The following is a 22,734-nucleotide window of genomic DNA, read 5'->3' on the forward strand; positions in this document are numbered from 1 at the left end:
CTCCAGCTGCAGTCAGCTCTGCCGATTGCTGCCGTGTGACTTGGGCAGGTCATTTAATTGCATCCCTGCACTGTGCTGCTCAAAGCTCTTCCGTGGCTTTCTGTGGCGCTCAGAACTAAGTCCAGACAGCTCGGCCTGGGGTTCAGCCCAAAGCCCCTTCCTGCCCGGATCTCATCTTCTGTCCTCTTCTCCTTTGCCTTTCAGCTTCTGAACACGCCAAACTGATCCCACCTCACTACCCTGGCCTCATTATTTTTATATATATATAAGAAATTTTGAGATACATCCTTTTATTTATTCTGGCCGTGCTGGGTCTTCCTCGTGGCATTCGGACTTCTTTTGTTGGGGCACACTGGCTCTTGAGAGGGGAGGGGTTGGGGAGGGGAGCAGTGCTCAGCAGGGCAGGCTCAGTTGCCCTGGGGCATGTGGAATCTTAGTTTCCTCACCGAGGATTAAACTCCACGTCCCCTGCATGGGAAGGTGGATTCTTAACCACTTGGACCAGCAGGGAAGTCCTCCTCTTCATTCTTTTTTTTTTTTTTTTTAATGAGTTGGTTTAATTTCAGGTAGTACAGAAATCAGGACAGAACAAAGACTTTAGAACACACTTTGGCAGGAATCTGGGCTAGGTTTACTATGATCTCACAGCTAAAGCAGAAAAAACGGAGAAGAACTAAAGAGAAGGTGAGCCACTGTATGATTTATTTATTTTTAACAAGACTATTCTCTTAAAGGTACAATAGGTTCCAAGACAACATTTCATCCTAGCTATGTGTGTATTAGTCGCTCAATCGTGTCCAACTCTGCAACCCCATAGACTGTAACCTGCCAGGCTCCTCTGTCCATGGAGTTTTTCAGGCAAGAATATTGGAGTGGGTAACCATCCCCTTCTCCAGGGAATCTTCCTGACCCAGGGATCAAACCTTGGCCTTCTGTATTGCAGGCAGATTCTTTACCATCTGAGCCACCAGGGAAGCCTCTTCATTCTAGGTGGTGACAGATGTTATGGCAGGGAATCCAGATGTTTAAACGTGCATGGGATTAAGGATCGTCATTGCCTCAGACACTACTTTTTCCCAGATTTCTAAATTCCACCTGTGCCCAGGGGGCCCTTAGCTTTTAGCTCCTCAAGTTTCTTCTGCTTTTTCTGTATCAGTCTGAATGCTTTATTTTCCTCATCTATCTTCTTGGCTTGCCTTTGTGGCTGCTACCCCTCCCCAATTTTATTTTAATTAATTAATTTACTTTGACCACAACATGCAGCTTGTGGGATCTTAGTTCCTTGACCAGGGATCGAACCTGTGCCCCCTGCAATGGAAGCATGGAGCCTTAGCCATCTCATCAGTCTCCGAGTTCCATAGGGCTGATAGCCTGAACATTGCTTACATCTGTGTTTCTCTACCTCCGTGCCACTACCAAGTCCAGGTCACCATCATCTCTTGCCTGGATCATAGCAATGGCCTAACTGGCTTCTTTTCATTCACTTCCTTTTTTCATCTCCCCCACCCCATACACTGCACAGCATGTGGGATCTTAGTTCCCCAACCAAACCCTCACCCCCTGCACTGGAAGTGCAATCTTAACCACTGAACCACCTGGGAAGTCTCCCTCCTTTTTTCTTTCAAAGTGAACTTTTAGGTGAACTGCACAAACCTGTGCGCAAACACAAAATGAATCGCGTGATGAAATTCCACCAACTGCACACAGCCCTTGAGCCAGCATCCCAATCGAATCAGAATTCACTGGCACTCTGGTGCCCCCTTGTGGTCACTTCCCTTCCCCCATAATCTCGACCTTGACTTCCAATCACAGCAGATTTGTTTGGTCTCTTCCGGAACTCCGTGTAAATGAAGTCGCACAAGAGGAACTCTCCTCTGACCTTACTCCACAGTGGGGGACTCATCCACGTGTTGCTGATTCCCTGAAGATATCCCCCCGCCGTGGTGTTTATTCATTCTGTCGCTACGCGAGGGGAGGGGGGGTTCAGTTTGGGGCCACACTTAATAGTTCTTGTGGGTCTCTGGGAACCATACAGGTGTGTGACTGTGGGGCGTGTGCCCAGGAGGGAGTCGCTGTGTCACAGGACCTGTGGATGTTCAGGTTCAGGAGGTCCTGTCCCACCTGTGCAGGGGGCTGGTACCGTGTCCTCTCCCGCTGTCTGCAGATTCATCTCGTGCGTTTCTCCTCCCAGTCCTAGGACCAGCCATTTCTCCATGGAGCCCTGACTCCTATCGTTACTGATTCTTTTCACATAATAAAGCATTCACAAAAATAGGATTTTTAAAAGAAGTAAAACTAATGGAAGTTCTACATTTCTTTTCACATCCAGTCAAGTTAAAAAAAAAAAGAAATAGAAGAGATATTTGTGAAAGCACACGACATGTAGAGGAAGGAGTCTGCCAGCGGAGGGTAGGGGGCAGAGACTGCATGCAGCAGGAAGAAGGGCTGGAAACATTAGCTGAAAAGGACATCAAGGGCGGGCGTCTGCGTGCCATTGTCATCTGCTCCCAGGAGTGGCCTCCAGGAGGGTCCTCTGATGCGTAGCCAGTCACAGCACCTCCTAAGTGCCCCCATCCCTGCTTCAGTGTCTGTCACTTTTGTGAGTGAATGTGGGCTGAAACTCTACCCAAGACTGGGGGGCACTTTAGGGTATCTGACAGCAGGATGTAGCCACAGCAACAGCGAAGGGTATTTGGGGATAATGACAGTGACCTGGTTTCCTAAAAATGCAGCAACTTCTAAGGAGAAAGTAAGTTAATTTACTCTAATATCTACCTGCAAAGAGCCAGGTGGAGTGACTAGTGAGCTCAGTCTCAGTAGACAGTCCCCTTCCTACCTGTACTGTAAGCTGTCTTTAGCACCCAGGTAGAGACAATGTTCTGGAAGGTGGGATGTGGGTGTTTGGGAAACATCCAGTCAACTCTACTTTTCTGGGGGATTTTCTGGCCCTGGTGTTCATGGGTTGCCTGGCTGAAGCTGAAGCTGCCAGACTTGACAATCATGGTAAGAAATGCTTGGAGCTGCTGCCTAGGGAGGAGCCTCCTTGTCCTCCTGGAGCTTGCCCGGGGCAGGAGAGGGCCACATGTGCCAACTGTGATGGGCAGGCTTCTGAGCCAGCATCACAGCTAAGATCCAGGAGCCAGGTTTGGGGTTGGCAGTCTCTCTGCCTGCCTTGTTTGCAAGATCAGAGGTTAGGGCTTCCTTGGTGTTCCCATGGTTAAGAATCCATTTTGCAGTGCAGGGGACACGGGTTCAACCCCTGGTCCAGGGAGATCCACAAACCTCAGGGCTAAGCCCAGTGCCACAACTACTGAGCCCATATGCAGCAGCTACCGAAGCCCACAAGCCCTAGAGCCCATGCTCCATAAGAAGAGAAGCCACCACAATGAGAAACCCACACACCACAACTAGGGAGTAGCCCCCGCTCTCCACAACTGGAGAAAGCCCCTGCACAGCAAGGAAGACCCAGCACAGCCAATACTAAAGTATTTTTAAAAAACCAGATGTTAGTCTGTTCACTCCCTGGGAAGAAGCAAAGGTCCCACTGTAAGAGCTGCTGGGTAGTTTCAGTTGCTGCAAGGCCAGGGCATCAAGGAGCGGGTGGTGAGTAGACTGTGATGAAGCCACACAACAGAATGCGCCACAGTTACAAAACAGCAAGGCACTGCTTGAGAACGGCAGAACTCTTGGCACATAACCATCTGTCCAAATCTGCACCAAGACTTAACCGAACTCTAGCATGGCTTCCAGAAGCATAAGGCTATGATGACTCCAGCCCCCCTTTCGAATGCCTGCCAGAGAAAGCTCCACGCTGTAGAATTTACTATTTGTTCGAGCCAACACCTGACGATGGGCCCCTCACCTCACTTTCTGAGAGCATTTACTAAACAAGGCTTATAATGTGAACATATGTCTCTTTCAACCCAGAAGCATCCCTCACAGCCCTGAGAGTCATACCTTTGAAATGTATGCATCAGAAAGAACAGGGCCTGTCTCCCTTCCCCTTGGGAGGATGGACTCCGGACTCCCACATCTGCCAGCTGGCAGACACACATCCCCCAAATGCATCTTCACTGACCGGTTCTTTGTGATTTTTCACTTTTCTGACTCTACTGACCTCCCCCCTACACCCCAGTTCTCCCTTTGAAACACCCGGTCACCTCTGCACATAGGATGGAGCTCAGCTGTTTGCCCTGCTGTCTGTAGATACCGCATAAAACCTCTTTTCACCACTTACTAATGTCTGGTTGTGTTTGTCTTTGACAGACTGCATGCTTTGCTTTCTCTTTCTATGTTTTTCATAGAAAACTGAACATCTCTTAGATATATGTCACCTACGTAGAGGGGGCAAGTCAGCAGCATACACTCTCATTTTTGGAACAAAACCCATCAGACGTGGAGGGGCGGAGATCCGTGACCCGGGAGGCTGGACTGAGCGCTGGGCGGGAATTCGCGCTCGTGGGTCCCCGGAGCCGGCGCTCTCGGGCAGAGGGCCCTCGCGCAGCCAGCCCCATTCTCCCCACGGGGAACGCGAGGGCTCCCGGGCGTCCGCCCCTCGGTCCTTACCGCCCCAGTTGCCCACCTGCCCCTGGTCCACAGGCGGGCTCCACGAGAGACCCAGGAAAACCGGAAGTTGAAATGGGCAGCCAGACGGGAAACGCGGGCACAACTAACCAAGGTCAGATAGCAACAGGGTAACCCTCCAGCCCCGGCGCTGCCTTCGGGGGCGCGGACGAGAGCGCGCAGGTAAGGGCGACTAGGTTGCGCTCTGTGGGCGGGACCATGCGGAAGATAGCCAATCACAGTGTCTCCCGCGGGGCGGGGCGGGGCAGAATCGTTGCCTGAGCGACGCGATCCCCGCGTCGGTATTCCGCTGGCAGCGCAGCTGGGTTGCGCCGACTTGTGAGCGTTCTGGGCCTCGCGTGGCTCCGAACGCGTTCTCCAGCGGCCACCTCGCAGCCAGGGGATGGAGTCGCGGGTTCCCTCTACGCCTCCGGGGGTCAGCGGACCGCCGGCCGCCTGAATACTCACGACCTGGTCTCCAGCTACCCTGAGAGTTCTTATTTTTTTTTTCTTAAAAACTTTTTTTTTTTTTTAATTTATGGCTCCACCTACCTAATACTTATCTGTTCAGTTCAGTCGCTCAGTAGTGTCTGACTCTTTGCGGCCCCATGGACTGCAGCACGCCCGACTTCCCTGTCCTTCACCAACTCCCGGAGCTTGCTCAAACTCGTTTCCATCTAGTCGGTGATGCCATCCAACCATCTGATCCTCTGACGTCCCCTTCTCCGCCTGCCTTCAGTCTTTCCCAGCATCAGGGTCTTTTCCAATGAGTCAGTTCTTCGCATCTGGTGGCCAAAGTATTGGGTTCAGCTTCAGCATTAGTCCTTCCAATGAATATTCAGAACTGATTTTCTTTAGGATGGACTGGTTTGATCTCCTTGCAGTCCAAGGGACTCTCAAGAGTCTTCTCCAACACCACAGTTCAAAAGTATCAATTCTTCGGCGCTCAGAGTTCTTTATAGTCCAGCTCTCACATCCATACATGACTACTGGAAAAACCATAGCTTTGACTAGACAGACCTTTGTTGGCAAAGTAATGTCTCTGCTTTTTAATATGCTGTCTAGGTTGGTTATAGCTTTTCTTCCAAGGAGCAAGTGTCTTCTTTTTTTTCTTTTACAGTGGTTAACATTTGATCTGATATTACTCGATTATTCCTGTTTTTCTTGACTTCTCTCACATCCCTTTATTTGCCTTATCATCTCTCTTCCCTAAGGCTAAATAAATCTCTGCAGCGCCCTGTCTCCAGCCTGGTTTAACCATCTTAATGAGTACATGTTTGTTTTTGTTTTTCTTATATCGAATGATTTTTTTCCCCCTAGTTTTTATTATCCTGGCTGTTTTTGTAAGGTCCTCTTTAAGACCCGAATCAGCTCGCAGGCCAGTCTGGAGGGAATTCACAGAGTTATTGGCTTGACCAAAAATCCATTTTGCCCAACCCAGTATTTACTAAAGATGGCATTTTCTTACTCAAGCTCACTGAAGTCACAGGATACCGGAATTGGCATTTGTTGAACATTTCCCACGCCTGAAGTTCCAAAAAGCCCCTTCATCCATGATAATTATCTTATAAACAGGCTCCTGAGATAAGTATACCCCTAACCTGAGTGGCCTGTAATGAGACAGCAGATGTTTTCTGCTGGAATTGTATACAGTTCTTAAACTGCTTGTTGGTTTTAGTCATCTACATCCAAACATCAGGATATTTCGCATAAAAATCTAATTCTTTCTTGGCTTTTCTTGAAAAACCCTCAAGTTTTTGGCATTATCGAACCCCAACCACCCCCTTTAAACAAAATGTGGTTTTTTGAGACCCTTGAAGTCCCTCTCACTCCAGTCTTATACCTCAAGCACTGATCGTTCATTGTACTACCTGGTTGTGAAGTGAAAGTCGCTCAGTCGTGTCCGACTTGGTGACCGCATGGACTATACAGTCCATGGAATTCTCCAGGCCAGAATACTGGAGTGGGTAGCCTTTCCCTTCTCCAGGGCATCTTCAATACTACCTGGTTACTGAAGGCATTTAGGTTTTTGACTGCTTTACTTATTGACTCATTCTGCCCTGGTGCTTTTCTGAAGTCTTTCAGGGACTGCAATTCTTACACAGCAAATATTGATAATCCTTCCTCCCAGACCTGCTCAGGCCTAGCAAGCCCTGGAATGGTTTCCTTTCATTTCCAAGGAGTTAATGTCTGTCATATAGTACGTACTCAATAAATATTTTCTGAACAGTTAAATAAATGCTGAGACTTCATTTGGTCTAGTTTAGGTGATCCCATAGTGGCATCCAAACCTCTGGGCTTTCCCAGTATCCCTGAAGTAGCCCCTTTTGCCTGATAGAGAAACATTTGCCCAGGAATCAGGACACACACACTCTCTCTGCCCTGGGTATACTCCTGGGTCTGCCATATGTGAGACGGTCCACCTCAGGGTGAATTCCTTTACTCTGGACACTGACATGATGAAGAAACACTCCCAGACTGCACAGTTCATCTTTTACAAGGCCCACTGTGCCTTTTCCCTCAGTTTATAACCATCTCTGGCTTGAAAACAGTATTGACTCTTGATACAACTTTGTTCTCTTCTCTTTACCTTGAGGATTAAAACACCTGAAAATACTGACCAGAACCAAACTCCGGGGGTAATTTTTCTTTCATTAAAGTGATTGTAGAATCCCTCAGAATTCTAGGACTCCTAAAACAAGTTGAACTCCACAAGCAGAATTGCAAACCCAAAATGCTGCAAGGGCCAAGTGGGGAACCAAAGGTGGTAAACTGATAGCAGACCCCTAATGGGAGGACTGTGGGTATAGGGTTGCTCTGGTTCTGCTTTCTCAAGACAGTCAATCTTATGGGGACTCTCCAAGGGGGTGATACAGGGGCCAGTGGTGTCTGTCTTCCTGGGTGACGTGGATGCATCTCGGAGGACTCTGATGGGCAGAAGGCAGGGGGCCTGGGAACGTTTCCAGGAGGAATCTTCCTGGTATTTGACTACAGGGCTGACCCTCACCCCTTTCCTGACACCCGGTCTCCTGCGCCCTGTTAAGGAGGGATGGGTGCTTTGCCCCAGAAGGTGAAGCATAGTCTCTGCTCTCCATTTTGGGAAACTTAGTTCTCAGGGTCCGAAGGAAAGACAGAGGCGGAGGGGTGAACTATGAAGCCACCAGGATTGTCTGAGGGTTTGGGACCCCGTACTGGGTCAGGGGTGGCTGGCTCAGGCCCCTGTGTCACTTCTATCCCTAGCCTTGAGAGGGAGCTGGGGGTGGGGGGAAGGTGTCTTAAAAAAAAATCAGATTAATCCCACATCTTTCCAAGGTGTAAGGTATGTGGGGTAGGAGTGGGTAGAGAGTTGTTCCCAGGTCTCTCTGTTTCCTAGGATTGCTCTTAGGCAGCGAGACCTCCATGCCAGCCTTGAGGTGAACTCAGGACCTGCTGACCACTCTGGGAGCCTTAAATGAAATCCAAGGATGCCTCCACGGAGACACCGATAAGATCTTCAGAAACTGTGTACTGAAAAGGACCACCGTGTCCCTCCACTGGGCAGTGTCCGTCCTGTAAGGACAGCTGCAAATTTGAAACGCTCTCAAATATCAAAATCCTTTGACAAAATCTGTTTCCGCTTTGGCGCCCCTGCTTGGCTGGTTTCACGAGTACAGGCAAGGTAAAGCGGTCGTGAGCCAGCAAGGAGAATCTGGGGAGTCATCTCCCGGCCGGCCGAGAGCAGGTGCAGCCGGCCTCGGGACCCCAGACCCGGAACCCTCCAGGCTGGGAACCCTATAGGGCTGCAGCTGCGCGGGGAACGGGATCTGGGAGGGACTTCCTGTCGTTCCTAATCCCAGTCTCCACCCGGCTCCCTGCGCCCGGTGTAGGCTGCGGAGACTCCCTTCCCCGGGGGCGGGGGCCCCGCCGCCCGTAGCGCCCCCTCCGCCTCCAAGTCGGTGAGAGCGGGGCTGGGAGGGCGCCTGGATCCCGAGAGCCGCGCGGGTGGCCGGCTGGCAGGAGGGGCCGGGGTCAAAGGTGGAAGGCTACGGGCTGGCGGGGAGAGGAGGAGGCCTGGACCGGGTTCGGAGAGAGGAAGGACATCATTCGTGCGGGACCGTGAGCAGGATGGACGCCCGGCCCGGGCGGGTGGTTGCAGCCGCAGGGAGGGCTGCTGAGAGCGGGCGGCTCAATTTCGGGATCCCAGGTGGGACCGAGTCAGGTCGAGCGCAGGGTGTGTGTGTGTGTGTGTGTCCGGGGCCGGGAGACGCTGGGGCCTCGATTCCTCCGCCGAGCTGGCTACGGCGGGCGGGGCCCCATTCAGCACCTGTTTGGTAGCATCTCTGCAGATCTTTTCGCTCCTGGTGACGGGAGATACAGATTCCAAATTCCCCCAGCTTTCCCTAACCCAGCTGCTCTGAGATTCGGAGTTGTTGCTTCAGCGATAAAGGGGATCACAGAAAACAGCATTCAGTCAGAGCGAGGAACCAAAAACAGCTTAGAGAGGGAGGCCGTTGGAGGGCGTCCGGGGGGCTTTATGTCCGTTTGGGGCCAAGGATGGGTCTGGGGCCGAGAATGGGTCTGGTCCCGCGTGGGGATTTCGGGGCTTTCAGGGGGTGTCCAAGAGAGACTGGCTGATTTCCTTCTGCTCCTCCAGGCTCCTGGCCAGAAGCTGGAGGGGGCTTGGCCAACACGAGCACCAAACGACTCAACGGTGCTTTCTGGCTCTGAGATTTAAAAAATGTCTGCAGACGACAGAGGCATCCGAGCTACCCAGGACAAGGAGAGAGGCCGAGAGGTACCAACCGGGTGTTGGGAGGGGAAGGCATGCACTGGAAGGATTGGAGTGGGAGGGGATTTTCAGGGCGGGGCATTTGAAAGAGTTATCTCTGAGGGAGCAAGGCTGGTAGATGGGTTCTGGGGTATTGAAGAGAAGGAATGATGGGAAATACCTTCCACCTGGGAATGGCCTTCTATGGGACTGATTTGCTTTGCCTGGTGAAATCATAGTCAGCAGACCAAAAGCTACATAAGATGGTAAGGGAGTTGCAGGGGGGGTCCTACAGGTGGGATTTGCTCCGGGCAAATGAGCACATGGCAAGCCTCACCCCTCTGCCTGGGTCCCCAGCTCCTCTCATTCTGGGCCTGAGCACTTAGTCCTTCCTGTACCTGTGTGTGTGTGATGAACAACCTGAGGGAGGACCAGGGTCACCAGCCATGGTGGAACCTGAGTCAGCTGCAGCCGAGTGTGTGACCTTGCACAGGGCCCTTGGCCTCTGGGAACCAGATGTGTCATCTGTAAAGTGCGGATCATGTGCCTGTGGGGAGGCTGGGAGAAGTTAATAGGCAGGGGAGTCATCTGTGTACAGCTCGTCAGCCTGTAGGAGCTCATTACTGCAGCTTGTAAACCAGCACCACCCATAGCAACTAGATCCTGGGTCAGAGAAATGTGTCACTCCTCAACTAGGATTCCAGTGGCTGCAAGTGCAAAGACAAATCAAGTGTTTTTTTTTTCCTGTGTTCATATCATAGAAGCACAAAGAATTTTTTTCTGCTGCTCAGTATCCCTTCCGTCATGCCTTTGTAACACCCATAGGTGGGCCTCATAGGTCCATAGCATTCTCTGCTGATGTTGGATTCTGTCGGCTCCTACTAGAGAGTGATAATAATAATTACCAGCACCGGTCTTTGTTCATCCAGAACTTTCTGGAGAAGGTAGCTCTTGTGTGTTACCAGTGTGGAGGCAGAGCAGCTGGGTCTCAGAGGTTGCCTGGCCCAGGCATTTTGACTCCGGGCTTGAGGTGTTTCTTGTCCAGATCCTAACCTATACCCAGGTGGGCGGGGAGGTGGAGGGATAGACTTAAGTTCCCAGCAGGAGCCTGGCTGGTGCCCAGTGCTGTAGGTGAGATGAGGCCTCACAGGACCTCCCAGTGCAAGCCAAGTGACTTTCCCCAGTGCTCTGCTCTGCTTTGGGCTGAAAGGCTAGTGACCAGAGGTTATGAATTTCAGCCCCGGCAGCCTGACTCCAAAGCCTGCCCCTCAGCCTCCCAGAGGGCTGGGCCCTGAGGCTGCTGTGAAGGGGGCAGAGAGGGCCCTGGAAGTCCCACCGTGGGAGGCAGTGCTGAAGGGGACGAGCCTGGGAGTTTTCTTTCCATCAGACCTAGGTGGATGCAGGGACTCAACACATTTAGAGGTACCCCTGGACTTTTTCCAGATTAGAAACTCCAGCTTCTCTGACCAATTGAGTAAGGTCTGAAATGGGCCAAGGCCACAGGCCTTCCTGTCACTTTCAAGAAGTGGTTGCCCTGGAGGTGACTTGTGGGTCAGCTCCACTTGAGTTTCAGTCTCAGTCAAGTCACTCCCAGCTCTGTGACCTTGGACCATTGTCTGATCTCGGTGCCTGGGTGTGTTAGGTTCCTGTGTTTGCTGTAACAGGGGACCACAAAGTGGGTGGCTTAAAACAACCAGAATTTATTCTCTCACACATATGAAGGCCAGAACTCCAAAATTAAGGTGTCGGCAGGACCCCTCCCAAGGCTCTCGGGGAGGATCCTCCCTGCCTGTCAGCTTCTGCTGGCTGCAGGTGTCCCTGGGCTTCTGACAGCATCGTTCCAGTCTCTACTAACAACTTCACGTGGCTTTGCCTCTGTTTCTATGCTCTCTTTTTTTCTTGTTTTGTTTTGACTTGTGGGGTCCTAGTTCCACGACCAGAGATGAAACCCTGGCCCTTGGCAGTGAAAGCTTGGAGTCCTAACCACTGGACCACTGGGAAATCCTTGTGTCCTCTCCTTATATACGGACACCAGTCACTGGATTTAGGGTCCAACTGATTCCAGGATGATTTCATTTCAAGATCCTTAACTCATTACATCTGTGCCGAGTTGCTTCAGTTGTGTCCGACTCTTTATGACTCTAAGGACTGTAGACTCCATTACACCTGAAAGACCTTTAATCCAAATAAGGTTCCAAGTCGACATGAATTTTGAGGGAACACTATTCACCAGACCCAACCACGCTGTTTCTTCATATATTCAGTTCAGTTCAGTTCATTCGCTCAGTTGTGTCCTACTCTTTGCAACCCCATGAATTGCAGCATGCCAGGCCTCCCTGTCCATCACCAACTCCTGGAGTCCACCCAAACCCATGTCCATTGAGTCCGTGATGCCATCCAACCATCTCATCCTCTGTCGTCCCCTTCTCCTCCTGCCCTCAGTCCCTCCCAGCATCAGGGTCTTTTCCAATGAGTCAGCTCTTCGCATCAGGTGGCCAAAGTATTGGAGTCTCAGCTTCAAAATCAGTCCTACCAATGAACACCCAGGACTGATCTCCTGTAGGATGGACTGGTTGGATCTTCTTGCAGTCCAAGGGACTCTCAAGAGTCTTCTCCAGCACCACAGTTCAAAAGCATCAATTCTTTGGTGCTCAGCTTTCTTCACAGTCCAACTCTCACATCCATACATGACCACTGGAAAAACCATAGCCTTGACCAGACGGACCTTTGTTGGCAAAGTAATGTCTCTGCTTTTTACTATGCTGTCTAGGTTGGTCATAACTTTCCTTCCAAGGAGTAAGCGTCTTAATTTCATGGCTGCAATCACCATCTGCAGTGATTTTGGAGCCCAGAAAAATAAAGTCAGCCACTGTTTCCACTGTTTCCCCATCTACTTGCCATGAAGTGATGGGACCGGATGCCGTGATCTTCGGTTTCTGAATGTTGAGCTTTAAGCCAACTTTTTCACTCTCCTCTTTGACTTTCATCAAGAGGCTCTTTAGTTTTTCTTCACTTTCTGCCATAAGGGTGGTGTCATCTGCATATCTGAGGTTATTGATATTTCTCCCGGCAATCTTGATTCCAGCCTGTGCTTCATCCAGCCCAGCGTTTCTCATGATGCATATAAGTTAAATAAGCAGGTGACAACATATGGACTTGATGTACTCCTTTTCCTATTTGGAACCAGTCTGTTGTTCCATGTCCAGTTCTGTCACTTCCTGATCTGCATATAGGTTTTTCAAGAGGCAGGTCAGGTGGTCTGGTATTCCCATCTCTTTCAGAATTTTCCACAGTTTATTGTGATCCACACAGTCAAAGGCTTTGGCATAGTCAATAAAGCAGAAATAGATGTTTTTCTGGAACGCTCTTGCTTTTTCTTAGAGAATAACAATCCACACTGCTCTGGGAGGTGTGAGGCTCACGTTGGGAAGAGGTGTCTGCCCCGTGGGCACCTGCAGGGCCATGCCCAGCCTCCCTTCCTTCCCCCACGGTCCTGCCCGCTGATGGGTGTGAATCAGGGTGTGCAGGTCTCAGGGACAGAGAGGGGAGCAGGGCAGCCTTGCACTTGGGCGTACGCTCCGCCACCGCGGGGTCTGCCTCTGTGTCTCCCATCCTCCGTCCCAGTGCTGATGCAGCTGTCATTCCTAGACTCCAGGTCATGGGCATTCTTGTCAAGAAATGCTCTCTGAGTCAGAGGGGACAGTGCCTCTGGGAGAGGCCCGGGAGTCACCCCACATCAAGATGGAGCCAGAGGAGCTGCACCATGAAGGGATGTCGCAGGAGGCCAGAGCTCAAGGAGCGCGGGGCTGGATGCCCCTAAGCCAGGGCGCTAAGGAGAAAGTGTGTTTCCTGCCTGGAGGAGGTGAGACAGAGAACAGGGAGAGGGGCCCCTTCCCTGCTCCTAGCCCAGGTAGGGAGACCCAGGGCTCTGCCCCACAGAGGCTGCCCCACTCACCCTGAGCCCACTGACCCGCCTCTCGGGTCAGGTTGGGGGTGGAGTTGGAGGCCGCGGGGGGGGCCCTGGTGGACCTGGCATTCGCTCACTCCCGGGAGCAGGAGGGCCAAGCAGGGCCAGGTGGCCGCCTAAGGACCTCTCTCCCCTCTCAGCCCTCCCAGCCCCCCAGATCCCTCTGCTCTCCCGCGAGGGGAGGACCAGAGACCGGCAGATGGCCGCGGCACTCCTCACCGCCTGGTCCCAGGTAAGTGTCCACGTCCAGGGCTGGAGGAAGAGCCAAAGGACGTGGAGGGACAGCGTCTGTGACGGAGCTGTGCTTCGGATCCGAGCGCTGAACCTGAGGGTGGGGGCCAGAGATCCTGAACTTTGGAAGTGGTGCCGGAAGGGAGTCTTGTTTTTGTCCTTTGCTGTCCACAGTCGCATGGTTCTTGCCCCCAAAAGTCTTCCTTAGGCAGCTGCCCTGCTTCACCAGCAGACCCAGGTCGGGCCTCACCCCAGTCAGCAGGATGGGGGTCCAGGTCCATCCTTGTCCTGGCACCACTGAGCGCCTCCACCACATCCCAGTGAGTCCCGGAGAGGGGGCATGTCCTGGAGAGGGGGCCTTCTGTGTTGTTTCAGATGCCGGTGACCTTTGATGACGTGGCTCTGTACCTCTCCCGGGAGGAATGGGGGCGGCTGGACCACACCCAGCAGAGCTACAGGGAGGTCCTGCAGAAGAGGAGCGGGCTATCCTTGGGTAAGGGCTGGGGAATCAGAGCTGGGCCCGTCTACCACCACCTCCTCCCCCTTTTCCAGGTCTTGAATCCCCTCTTGTAGTTCATCCGGACCCTGCTGTCCTGTAGAACCTTTCTAGTGGTGGATGTGTTCTTTCTGTGCCGATGTGGTAGCCACAAGCCAGATGTAGCTAGTGAGTCCTTGAAATGCAGCTGGAGCCACTGAGCTCTTTTATTTTAATCAGCTCAGATTTGAGTTGAAGTAGCCACACATGGCCAGCGGCTGCCATGCTGGACAATGCCCACCTAGAGACTGCTTCTCTCTAGTTCTTCCCTAGCTCCTTCCAGTAGCTCCCCTTCCTCTCCTCTCCAAGCCCAGCTTCAGAGGTGTCTGAGCAGAAGCTTGGTTCTGGGCTGGGCTGCAGGCCCAGGGAATGGGGAACTGTGCCAACTGGTCCCTCCAGGCCTTTGATTCTGAGCTGTCACATCCCCCTCCCAGGCAGCATCCTCTTCTCAGAGGGGCCTTGGTTCCCTCGGTTTTTCTCATGGTGAGTAATTAAGTCCCAGGGCTTTGACTCCTCAGTTTCAGGCTGTAGTTTTCATGACAGAATTTTATGAGGGTTTATGGGAAAATCAGAGCATTCATTCATTCATTTGGTCAGTCAGTCTGTCTGCCAGTGCATGCGTGTCTGTTACACACCTGCTGGTCCTGGTGGAGCCACAGACTGGGTGATTCCACCCTCTGACTTTAGTGGTGGGCCTCAGGATCACAGCAGTGGCTCTGCTTACGCCTGTAATTATCTCAGGTTTGCTCGCCACCCGATGTTGGGACTCTCCAGGGCCTCGGCCAGCAGGTCCAGGCAAGTCCTGGGAGATCAGAGGGAACCAACCTCCACTTGCAGCCCCATGGTGGGCCTCATGAATGCCCTAAACCACCCATTGGTCCACATATTCCTTCCCTCCCATGGGGCTTGGATCAGGTCATGAAGCCCAGGGCCCCCTCTGCTGTCTTCCTGACTTGACCAGAATTCCTAGGCCCTCAAACCTGGAGGACTTGACAAATAGGCCGTTGGTCCCTGATTTCTGGGTGGTCGGTGTCCCTGTCTCTCTCACCCCAGCCCTCCTACCAGCCTCTCTCTGCCCACTGCCCCTCCCCCAGGAGCCCTGTTTGTGGTCCTGGGAAGGTGCAGGAGAGGAAGACTGCATCTGGATTCTCACTGAGGGGGCCACTGCTGGGGGCTGTGTGACACATGGGTGGCCAGCCCTGAGAAGAGTGGATGATGCCTGGGAAACTGCGTCCTGAGAGGGTGTGGCCATCTGGTTTTGCCCTGCGTTTGCAGAGCTGCACCCCCTCTTTCACTCCATCATCTCTCTGGGGGGTGGGTGCTGGTATCTCCCACTGTGCAGCCCAAAGGGCCCTGACTGAACGCAGCATCTCTTTCCAAGCAGGGTTTCCCTTCAGCAGACCTTTCTGGGCCTCTCAAGTGCAGGGCAAGGGCGAGGCCCCCGGCTCCAGCAGGCAGTTAGGACATGAGGAGGAGGAGAAAAGAGGTGCGTGCAAAGGGGAGAGGTGGGCAGGGCAGTGGGGTCTTGGCTATCACTCTCCGATGCTCCAGGTCAGCACGGGCTGTTTCCTGTGGGGTGCAGACACACAGCCCCTCTTGGGGTGGGGCCACCTGCCTCCCCTCCAGTGTGGAGGTGGCTCTTGCTTCCAGGGTGCCCCGCAGGTGCTTGCCCTCATCTCCATCTCCAGGACTCCCCTGGGGCCCTCATGAAAGCCTCTCTCTTGCTGGAAACCCTGTTTATCCAGGAGCGGTGGAGGCAGACAAGGAGGAGCTGGCTGTGTCCCTGGGAGCCCTTGGCGATGTCAAGTCCTTCAAAAGCAGAGTGGGAAGAGCCCAGGTAGAGGCCCCGCGGTGCGGGCAGCGAGCAGCCAGCGGCCAGAACTCAGGGCCAGCCAAGGACGATGTGCAGCCCCGTCCCGTGGAGGAGGCACAGCCAGAATCAGCCCCGCCTGACACCGACCTCCCGAAAACCCAGGAGGGCCACTTCCCAGAGCAACCCAGAGAGGGGGGCACGGCCGCCCCCAAGAGCGGCGAGGAGGGCCTGGCGCTGGACAGCGAGGCTGGCAAGAAGACCTACAAGTGTGAGCAGTGTGGCAAGGCCTTCAGCTGGCACTCACACCTGGTGACGCACCGGCGCACGCACACGGGCGAGAAGCCCTACGCCTGCACGGACTGCGGCAAGCGCTTCGGCCGCAGCTCGCACCTCATCCAGCACCAGATCATCCACACGGGCGAGAAGCCCTACACCTGCCCGTCCTGCTGGAAGAGCTTCAGCCACCACTCAACGCTGATCCAGCACCAGCGCATCCACACGGGCGAGAAGCCCTACGTGTGCGACCGCTGCGCCAAGCGCTTCACCCGCCGCTCGGACCTGGTCACCCACCAGGGCACCCACACGGGCGCCAAGCCGCACAAGTGTCCCATCTGCGGCAAGTGCTTCACGCAGAGCTCGGCCCTGGTCACCCACCAGCGCACCCACACCGGGGTCAAGCCCTACCCGTGCCCCGAGTGCGGTAAGTGCTTCAGCCAGCGATCCAACCTCATTGCGCATAACCGCACGCACACCGGCGAGAAGCCCTACCACTGCCTCGACTGCGGCAAGAGCTTCAGCCACAGCTCGCACCTCACCGCCCACCAGCGCACCCACCGCGGCGTCCGGCCCTACTCCTGCCCGCTGTGCGGCAAGAGCTTCAGCCGGCGTTCCAACCTGCACCGGCACGAGAAGATCCACACGGCGGGGCCGAAGGCCCTGGCCATGCTGATGCTGGGCGCGGCCGGGACTCTGGCGGCACCCCCGCCTGCCCCTACCTAGGAGGCTGGGAGGGAGGGGCCGGGGCATCTGCTGTGGGGGTGTGACCTGGGAGACCCAGGAAGGGAGGCGGGGAGGTGCTGGCATGGGGGTGGCAACACGGAGGAGCTCGGATAAGGACCAGGCATGCTCGCCGCAAATTAAAGGCCTTGGAATTCAAGCGACAGCCTATAGCTTCCTTTCATGGGGCCCTGGAAGCTGATCCTGGACTCGTGGGGGAAAGTGGAGACTCCCAGGGCAACTATGCATTCTTACTCAGTCCTCTGAGAAGGCACCTTCCTCCCCAGCCTTCATCTGGCTTGGGAACCATTCCAGAATCTAGAGGTTTTCAACCTGAAGCCAGCCGGCCACTTCTGCTGCTGTTGTCATTAGGTATTCCTACTGAGCCCTGGACCCTCCCATGGCTCTTTTCCTAGGGAGTCGGGAGCAGGGCAGAGTCAGCATGGGAATTCTATGCTCAGTGTCTTCTGCCTACCTTGTCTCCTGTCTCAGGCACTGGGGCCTGCATTTTGTGGCTGCACATTTTCACCTGCATCCTGGGGTCCCAGCTTCAATCCAGTGAGGATTTCTCACTTACCAGGGACCCCCTACCTCTCCTGGTCCTTTCTGAGGCTGATGCCATCTCCCTCTCCTACTTCTCACCTCCTTGGCCTCTGCACAGTTCAGTCCAGTCTCTCAGTTGTGTCTGACTCTTTACGACCCCATGGACTGCAGCACGCCCGGCTTCCCTGTCCATCACCAACTCCCGGAGTTTACTCAAACTCATGTCCATCAAGTCCGTGATGCCATCCAACCATCTCATCCTCTGTCATCCCCTTCTCCCACCTTCAATCTTTCCCAGCATCAGGGTCTTTTCAGATGAGTTGGTTCTTCACATCAGGTGGCCAAAATATTGGAGTTTTAGCTTCAGCATCAGTCTTTCCAATGAATACAGGACTGATTTCCTTTACGACTGACCGGTTTAATCTCCTTGCAGTCCAAGGGACTCTCAGAAGTCTTCTCCAACACCACAGTTCAAAAGCATCAATTCTTCGGCACTCAGCTTTCATTATAGTACATGTCCTTTGTAATTTGTCCTGCCTGAGTCTGCCTGACTGTTTTACCCTTCAGTTCAGTTGCTCAGTTGTGTCCGACTCTTTGCCCTTGGCCTTGATAAAATGACAGAGTGCCTGATGAACTATGGACGGAGATTCGTGACATTGTACAGGAGACAGGGATCAAGACCATCCCCAAGAAAAATGCAAAAAAGCAAAATGGCAGTCTGAGGAGGCTTTACAAAATAGCTGTGAAAAAAAGGGAAGCGAAAGGCAAAGAAAAAAGGAAAGATATACCCATTTGAATGCAGAGTTCCAAAGAATAGCCAGGAGAGAGAAGAAAGCCTTCTTCAGTGATCAGTGCAAAGAAATAGAGGAAAACAATAGAATGGGAAAGACTAGAGATCTCTTCAAGAAAATTAGAGATACCAAGGGAACATTTCATGCAAAGATGGGCACAATAAAGGACAGAAACTGTATGGACCTAACAGAAGCAGAAGATATTAAGAAGAGGTGGCCAGAATACACAGAAGAACTGTACAAAAAAGATCTTCATACCCAGATAATCACAATGGTGTGATCACTCACCTAGAGCCAGTCATCCTGGAATGTGAAGTCAAGTGGGCCTTAGGAAGCATCACTACAAACAAAGCTAGTGGAGGTGATGGAATTCCAGTTGAGCTATTTCAAATCCTGGAAGATGATGCTGTGAAGGTGCTGCACTCAATATGCCAGCAAATATGGAAAACTCAGCAGTGGCCACAGGACTGGAAAAGGTCAATTTTCATTCCAATCCCTAAGAAAGGCAATCCGAAAGAATGCTCAAACTACTGCACAATTGCACTCATCTCACGCTAGTAAAGTAATGCTCAAAATTCTCCAAGCCAGGCTTCAGCAACATGTGAACCGTGAACTTCTGGATGTTCAAACTGGTTTTAGAAAAGGCAGAGGAACCAGAGATCAAATTGCCAACATCTGCTGGATCATTGAAAAAGCAAGAGAGTTCCAGAAAAACATCTATTTCTGCTTTATTGACTATGCCAAAGCCTTTAACTGTGTGGATCACAATAAACTGGAAAATTCTGAAAGAGATGGGAATACCAGACCACCTGACCTGCCTCTTGAAAAACCTATATGCAGATCAGGAAGTGACAGAACTGGACATGGAACAACAGACTGGTTCCAAATAGGAAAAGGAGTACATCAAGTCCATATGTTGTCACCTGCTTATTTAACTTATATGCATCATGAGAAACGCTGGGCTGGATGAAGCACAGGCTGGAATCAAGATTGCCGGGAGAAATATCAATAACCTCAGATATGCAGATGACACCACCCTTATGGCAGAAAGTGAAGAAAAACTAAAGAGCCTCTTGATGAAAGTCAAAGAGGAGAGTGAAAAAGTTGGCTTAAAGCTCAACATTCAGAAACCGAAGATCACGGCATCCGGTCCCATCACTTCATGGCAAGTAGATGGGGAAACAGTGGAAACAGTGGCTGACTTTATTTTTCTGGGTTCCAAAATCACTGCAGATGGTGACTGCAGCCATGGAATTAAGACGCTTACTCCTTGGAAGGAAAGTTATGACCAACCTAGACAGCATAGTAAAAAGCAGAGACATTACTTTGCCAACAAAGGTCCGTCTGGTCAAGGCTGTGGTTTTTCCAGTGGTCATGTATGGATGTGAGAGTTGGACTGTGAAGAAAGCTGAGCGCCAAAGAATTGATGCTTTTGAACTGTGGTGCTGGAGAAGACTCTTGAGAGTCCCTTGGACTGCAAGGAAATCCAACCAGTCCATCTTAAAGGAGATCAGTCCTGGGTATTCATTGGTAGGACTGATTTTGAAGCTGAGACTCCAATACTTTGGCCACCTGATGCGAAGAGCTGACTGACTTATTGGAAAAAACCCTGATGCTGGGAAAGATTGAGGGCAGGAGGAGAAGGGGACGACAGAGGATGAGATGGTTGGATGGCATCACCGACTCAATGGACATGGGTTTGGGTGGACTCCAGGAGTTGGTGATGGACAGGGAGGCCTGGCGTGCTGTAGTTCATGGGGTCGCAAAGTGTCAGACACAACTGAGCGACTGAACTGAGCTTGATGAAATTATATGAAAACTTCAATCCCTAACCACTGGACCGCCAGGGAATTCCCTGGCCCACGTCCTTGCTAAAGGCATAATGCCTTCCCCGGGCCGGGCCGAGGACTTCGGCTGATTCAGCACTGCGATAGCCTGAGAATCTCCTCCGAAACTCGTGTGACCTCGCGGAGTCCGCGGTCTGGAGGTCGCCTCATATCCAGGAGGACCGGTTCCGTAAGGTCCCGCCCTTCCCACGTTGGCCTTTGCCAATCAAGTGTTGAGGCGGAGCTAAGGGGTGGGCTCCAGCAAAAGTGACCAATCACGACCGAGGTTTGTTCTCTAGGCACTCCCTCCCCTTCACGCCCCCAAGCCGCACGGTTGCCTGGCAACTGGTCGACGTTTTGGGCTTTGGAACTTTGCCTTTTCCGCTCGGCACAGGCTCCAGGCTACCACCGAGACCCGAAACCTCCTTCCGTCCTAGAGAGGGGGCGGATAGAAGGCGAGGCCCGGGCCACAGCAGCTTCCAGCTTAGCTTCTCGCGCAGAGCTGAGACTTGCTGCTGCCCAGAGACCACATGAGGCCCTGGTAATGGCTGGCCTGTGCACGGTACCCGGCGAGTCGTGGCCCCGGCACAGAAGCTCAGCTAGAGCCCAGACGCCTCCAGCCGGCATTCTAACACCTTCTGAGCCTTAGAGCAGGGCCTAACTGGGCTGCCTGAAGAGTCGGGCGTGGAAACGGCCTGAAGGAGACCTTGATTATTTTGCTTGGGAGCCGGGAAAAGTGAGGCAGTCCATGCTGGAGGGGGGACGTGGTGATGAGTGGCGCGAAGGGGTGGATGGTAAAGGGCGAGGAAACGTTAAATAGGGGCTTTGCTGCATTCACTCCTTCATTTTTCAAATACGAAATGAAAACGTGCCTTCCAGGTCCTTTGCTAAATATCGAAGAATAAGCGATGAAAAAGCCAGACAAGATCCGTGCCCTCAAGGGGTTCCACTCTAGTAAGGGGGACCAGCAAGCAGTGTAAACGTATAAATGACATATGCATTACTTGCAAGTAGTGACAGATGCCAGAAAGAAAGGAACCGGGTGAAGTAAGGGAGGATGTTAGGTACTGGTTGTCGGAGACGGCCTCTCCCAGGAGGGAACGTTCAGGCTTTGGGGTTAGGACCTTCCAAGCTAGGGGAAAAGAATGAATAAAAGCCCTGCCCTGAGGAAAAGATTGATGTTCCAGGAGTTGAAATGACACCAGTGGTGGAAGGGAGGGGTGGGGGTTGGTTAGAAAGGTGAGACTTGCGAGAAGCTGTGGCCTGAGATTTCTCCCTGGTGTCTTGTGTGAAGGGTGGAGGACCGGCAGTTATGAAGATGGTCCGACCGTCCGCATTCTTATGCTCCTCGGCCATCCTGAGATGTGTGATCAGGCGGCAGGTTTCCTGCCTGGGTTGCAGAGGCAGGATTCTGTGGCTTGTGCCTGTCACCGCCTGGAGCTAATGCCAGTTTTTCTGTTCTCAACTAACAAAGCTCCAGGTGAGCCATAATGATTAATCTCCAACAGGCCACTGATCAGAACAAGCTGGGCTCAAATCTTCCAGGGAAAGTGGAAAAGTTGCCTGGGAGGTCCTTAACTCTTGCTATCTCTCAGGCATGAGTCCTCTTTCCTGTGGCATGACCGTTTGACAGGCTCTTAGTGATGCATAATTCCCTGAGAATAACCATTCTTTATTGAATGTTTCCTTGTGTTAAAAGTTAGTATTGGACTAAGTGGTCTATGTGTATTCTCTCATTTATTTAATCTTTATAACAACCCTATGAGGTAATGAATCAGGATTCAGTTCAACTGCAAATAATAGAGACCCAAAATAAAGATGATCTTAAAAAAGACCGAAGTGAATTTCTTTTTCTTTTTTTTTCGAAGTGAATTCCTTAAGACAACACCTGGAGGTGGGCTGGAGATAGCTTATGGCAGGACTGGCATGGCAACCCTAATCCACAAAGTCAGTAGAGACCTAGACTCCTCCAAGCCTGCTGCCCCACCACCATTAAAGTCTCACCTCACCGACCCCAAACAAGCAGTGGGACTTAACCGTATGTGCCAATTTTAAAAATTTTAACCAAATGGGAATATTATGTACAACTTCATGTTAATAAATCTGAAATTGTTGATGAAAGGGATGACTTTCTAGAAAAATCATAATAACAAGATTTTGTCAAGATCACATAGAAATTCTGAATATCCAGTATCCCATAGAGAAATTATAAAAGTAAAAAATATGTATTTTTACCATTTTTTTTTAAGACTGAAAGAAAATCTGATTTTAGCTTGGGTTTAGATTTGACAGGAAAGGCACTAGGACCATTGTCAATTTTCCAGTACGCTGTGTGAGAAGACAGACTCAGGTCAAAGGATTTGAACATTATTTGCTTGAGACGGGGAAATTAGCTACCCCTGCATAAAGTGCACACTATGTGTGCATGCATGTACTTAGTTGTGTTCGACTCTTTGAGACCCCATGGACAGTAGCCTGCCAGGCTCCTCTGTGCATGCAATCTCCCAGGCAAGAATAAACTCTTAGCAGGCAGTAATGCTAGTTAGGGTTTACATTCTGGTTAAAATAGAGATCCAAAATAAGAGTGGCTTAATCTCAGTATCTATTTCTCTCTTACACCATCATCTAGGCCTAAATCCACCCACAATAATCAGGAATCCAGGCACTTCCATCTTCTTGCTTTGACACCTCTAGCATCAGTGTCATCTGCATGGGTCCATGC

General features: G+C 51.9%; 1 protein-coding gene across 3 annotated transcripts; it reads left to right on the forward strand.

The window, feature by feature from the left end:
• The first annotated feature begins 8,379 nt into the window (after positions 1-8,379).
• Positions 8,380-17,007, forward strand: ZNF205 (zinc finger protein 205). Of its 3 annotated transcripts, none has more exons than XM_061152675.1 (7): positions 8,380-8,498; positions 9,197-9,337; positions 12,959-13,172; positions 13,418-13,509; positions 13,884-14,001; positions 15,425-15,529; positions 15,789-17,007. In XM_061152675.1, the coding sequence occupies exons 2-7, from the start codon at positions 9,281-9,283 to the stop codon at positions 16,853-16,855; spliced, it is 1,653 nt and encodes a 550-aa protein (XP_061008658.1). In that variant the 5' UTR covers positions 8,380-8,498; positions 9,197-9,280; the 3' UTR covers positions 16,856-17,007. The 3 variants fall into 3 exon arrangements, with proteins under 3 accessions (XP_061008658.1, XP_061008657.1, XP_061008659.1); XM_061152674.1 differs by lacking the exon at positions 8,380-8,498 and adding an exon at positions 8,509-8,746; XM_061152676.1 differs by lacking the exon at positions 8,380-8,498 and adding an exon at positions 8,509-8,746 and having other exon boundaries at positions 15,428-15,529.
• Positions 17,008-22,734: the final 5,727 nt, after the last annotated feature.

The sequence above is a fragment of the Dama dama genome, chromosome 10, assembly GCF_033118175.1.
Source record: "Dama dama isolate Ldn47 chromosome 10, ASM3311817v1, whole genome shotgun sequence".
NCBI classification, from domain to species: domain Eukaryota; kingdom Metazoa; phylum Chordata; class Mammalia; order Artiodactyla; family Cervidae; genus Dama; species Dama dama.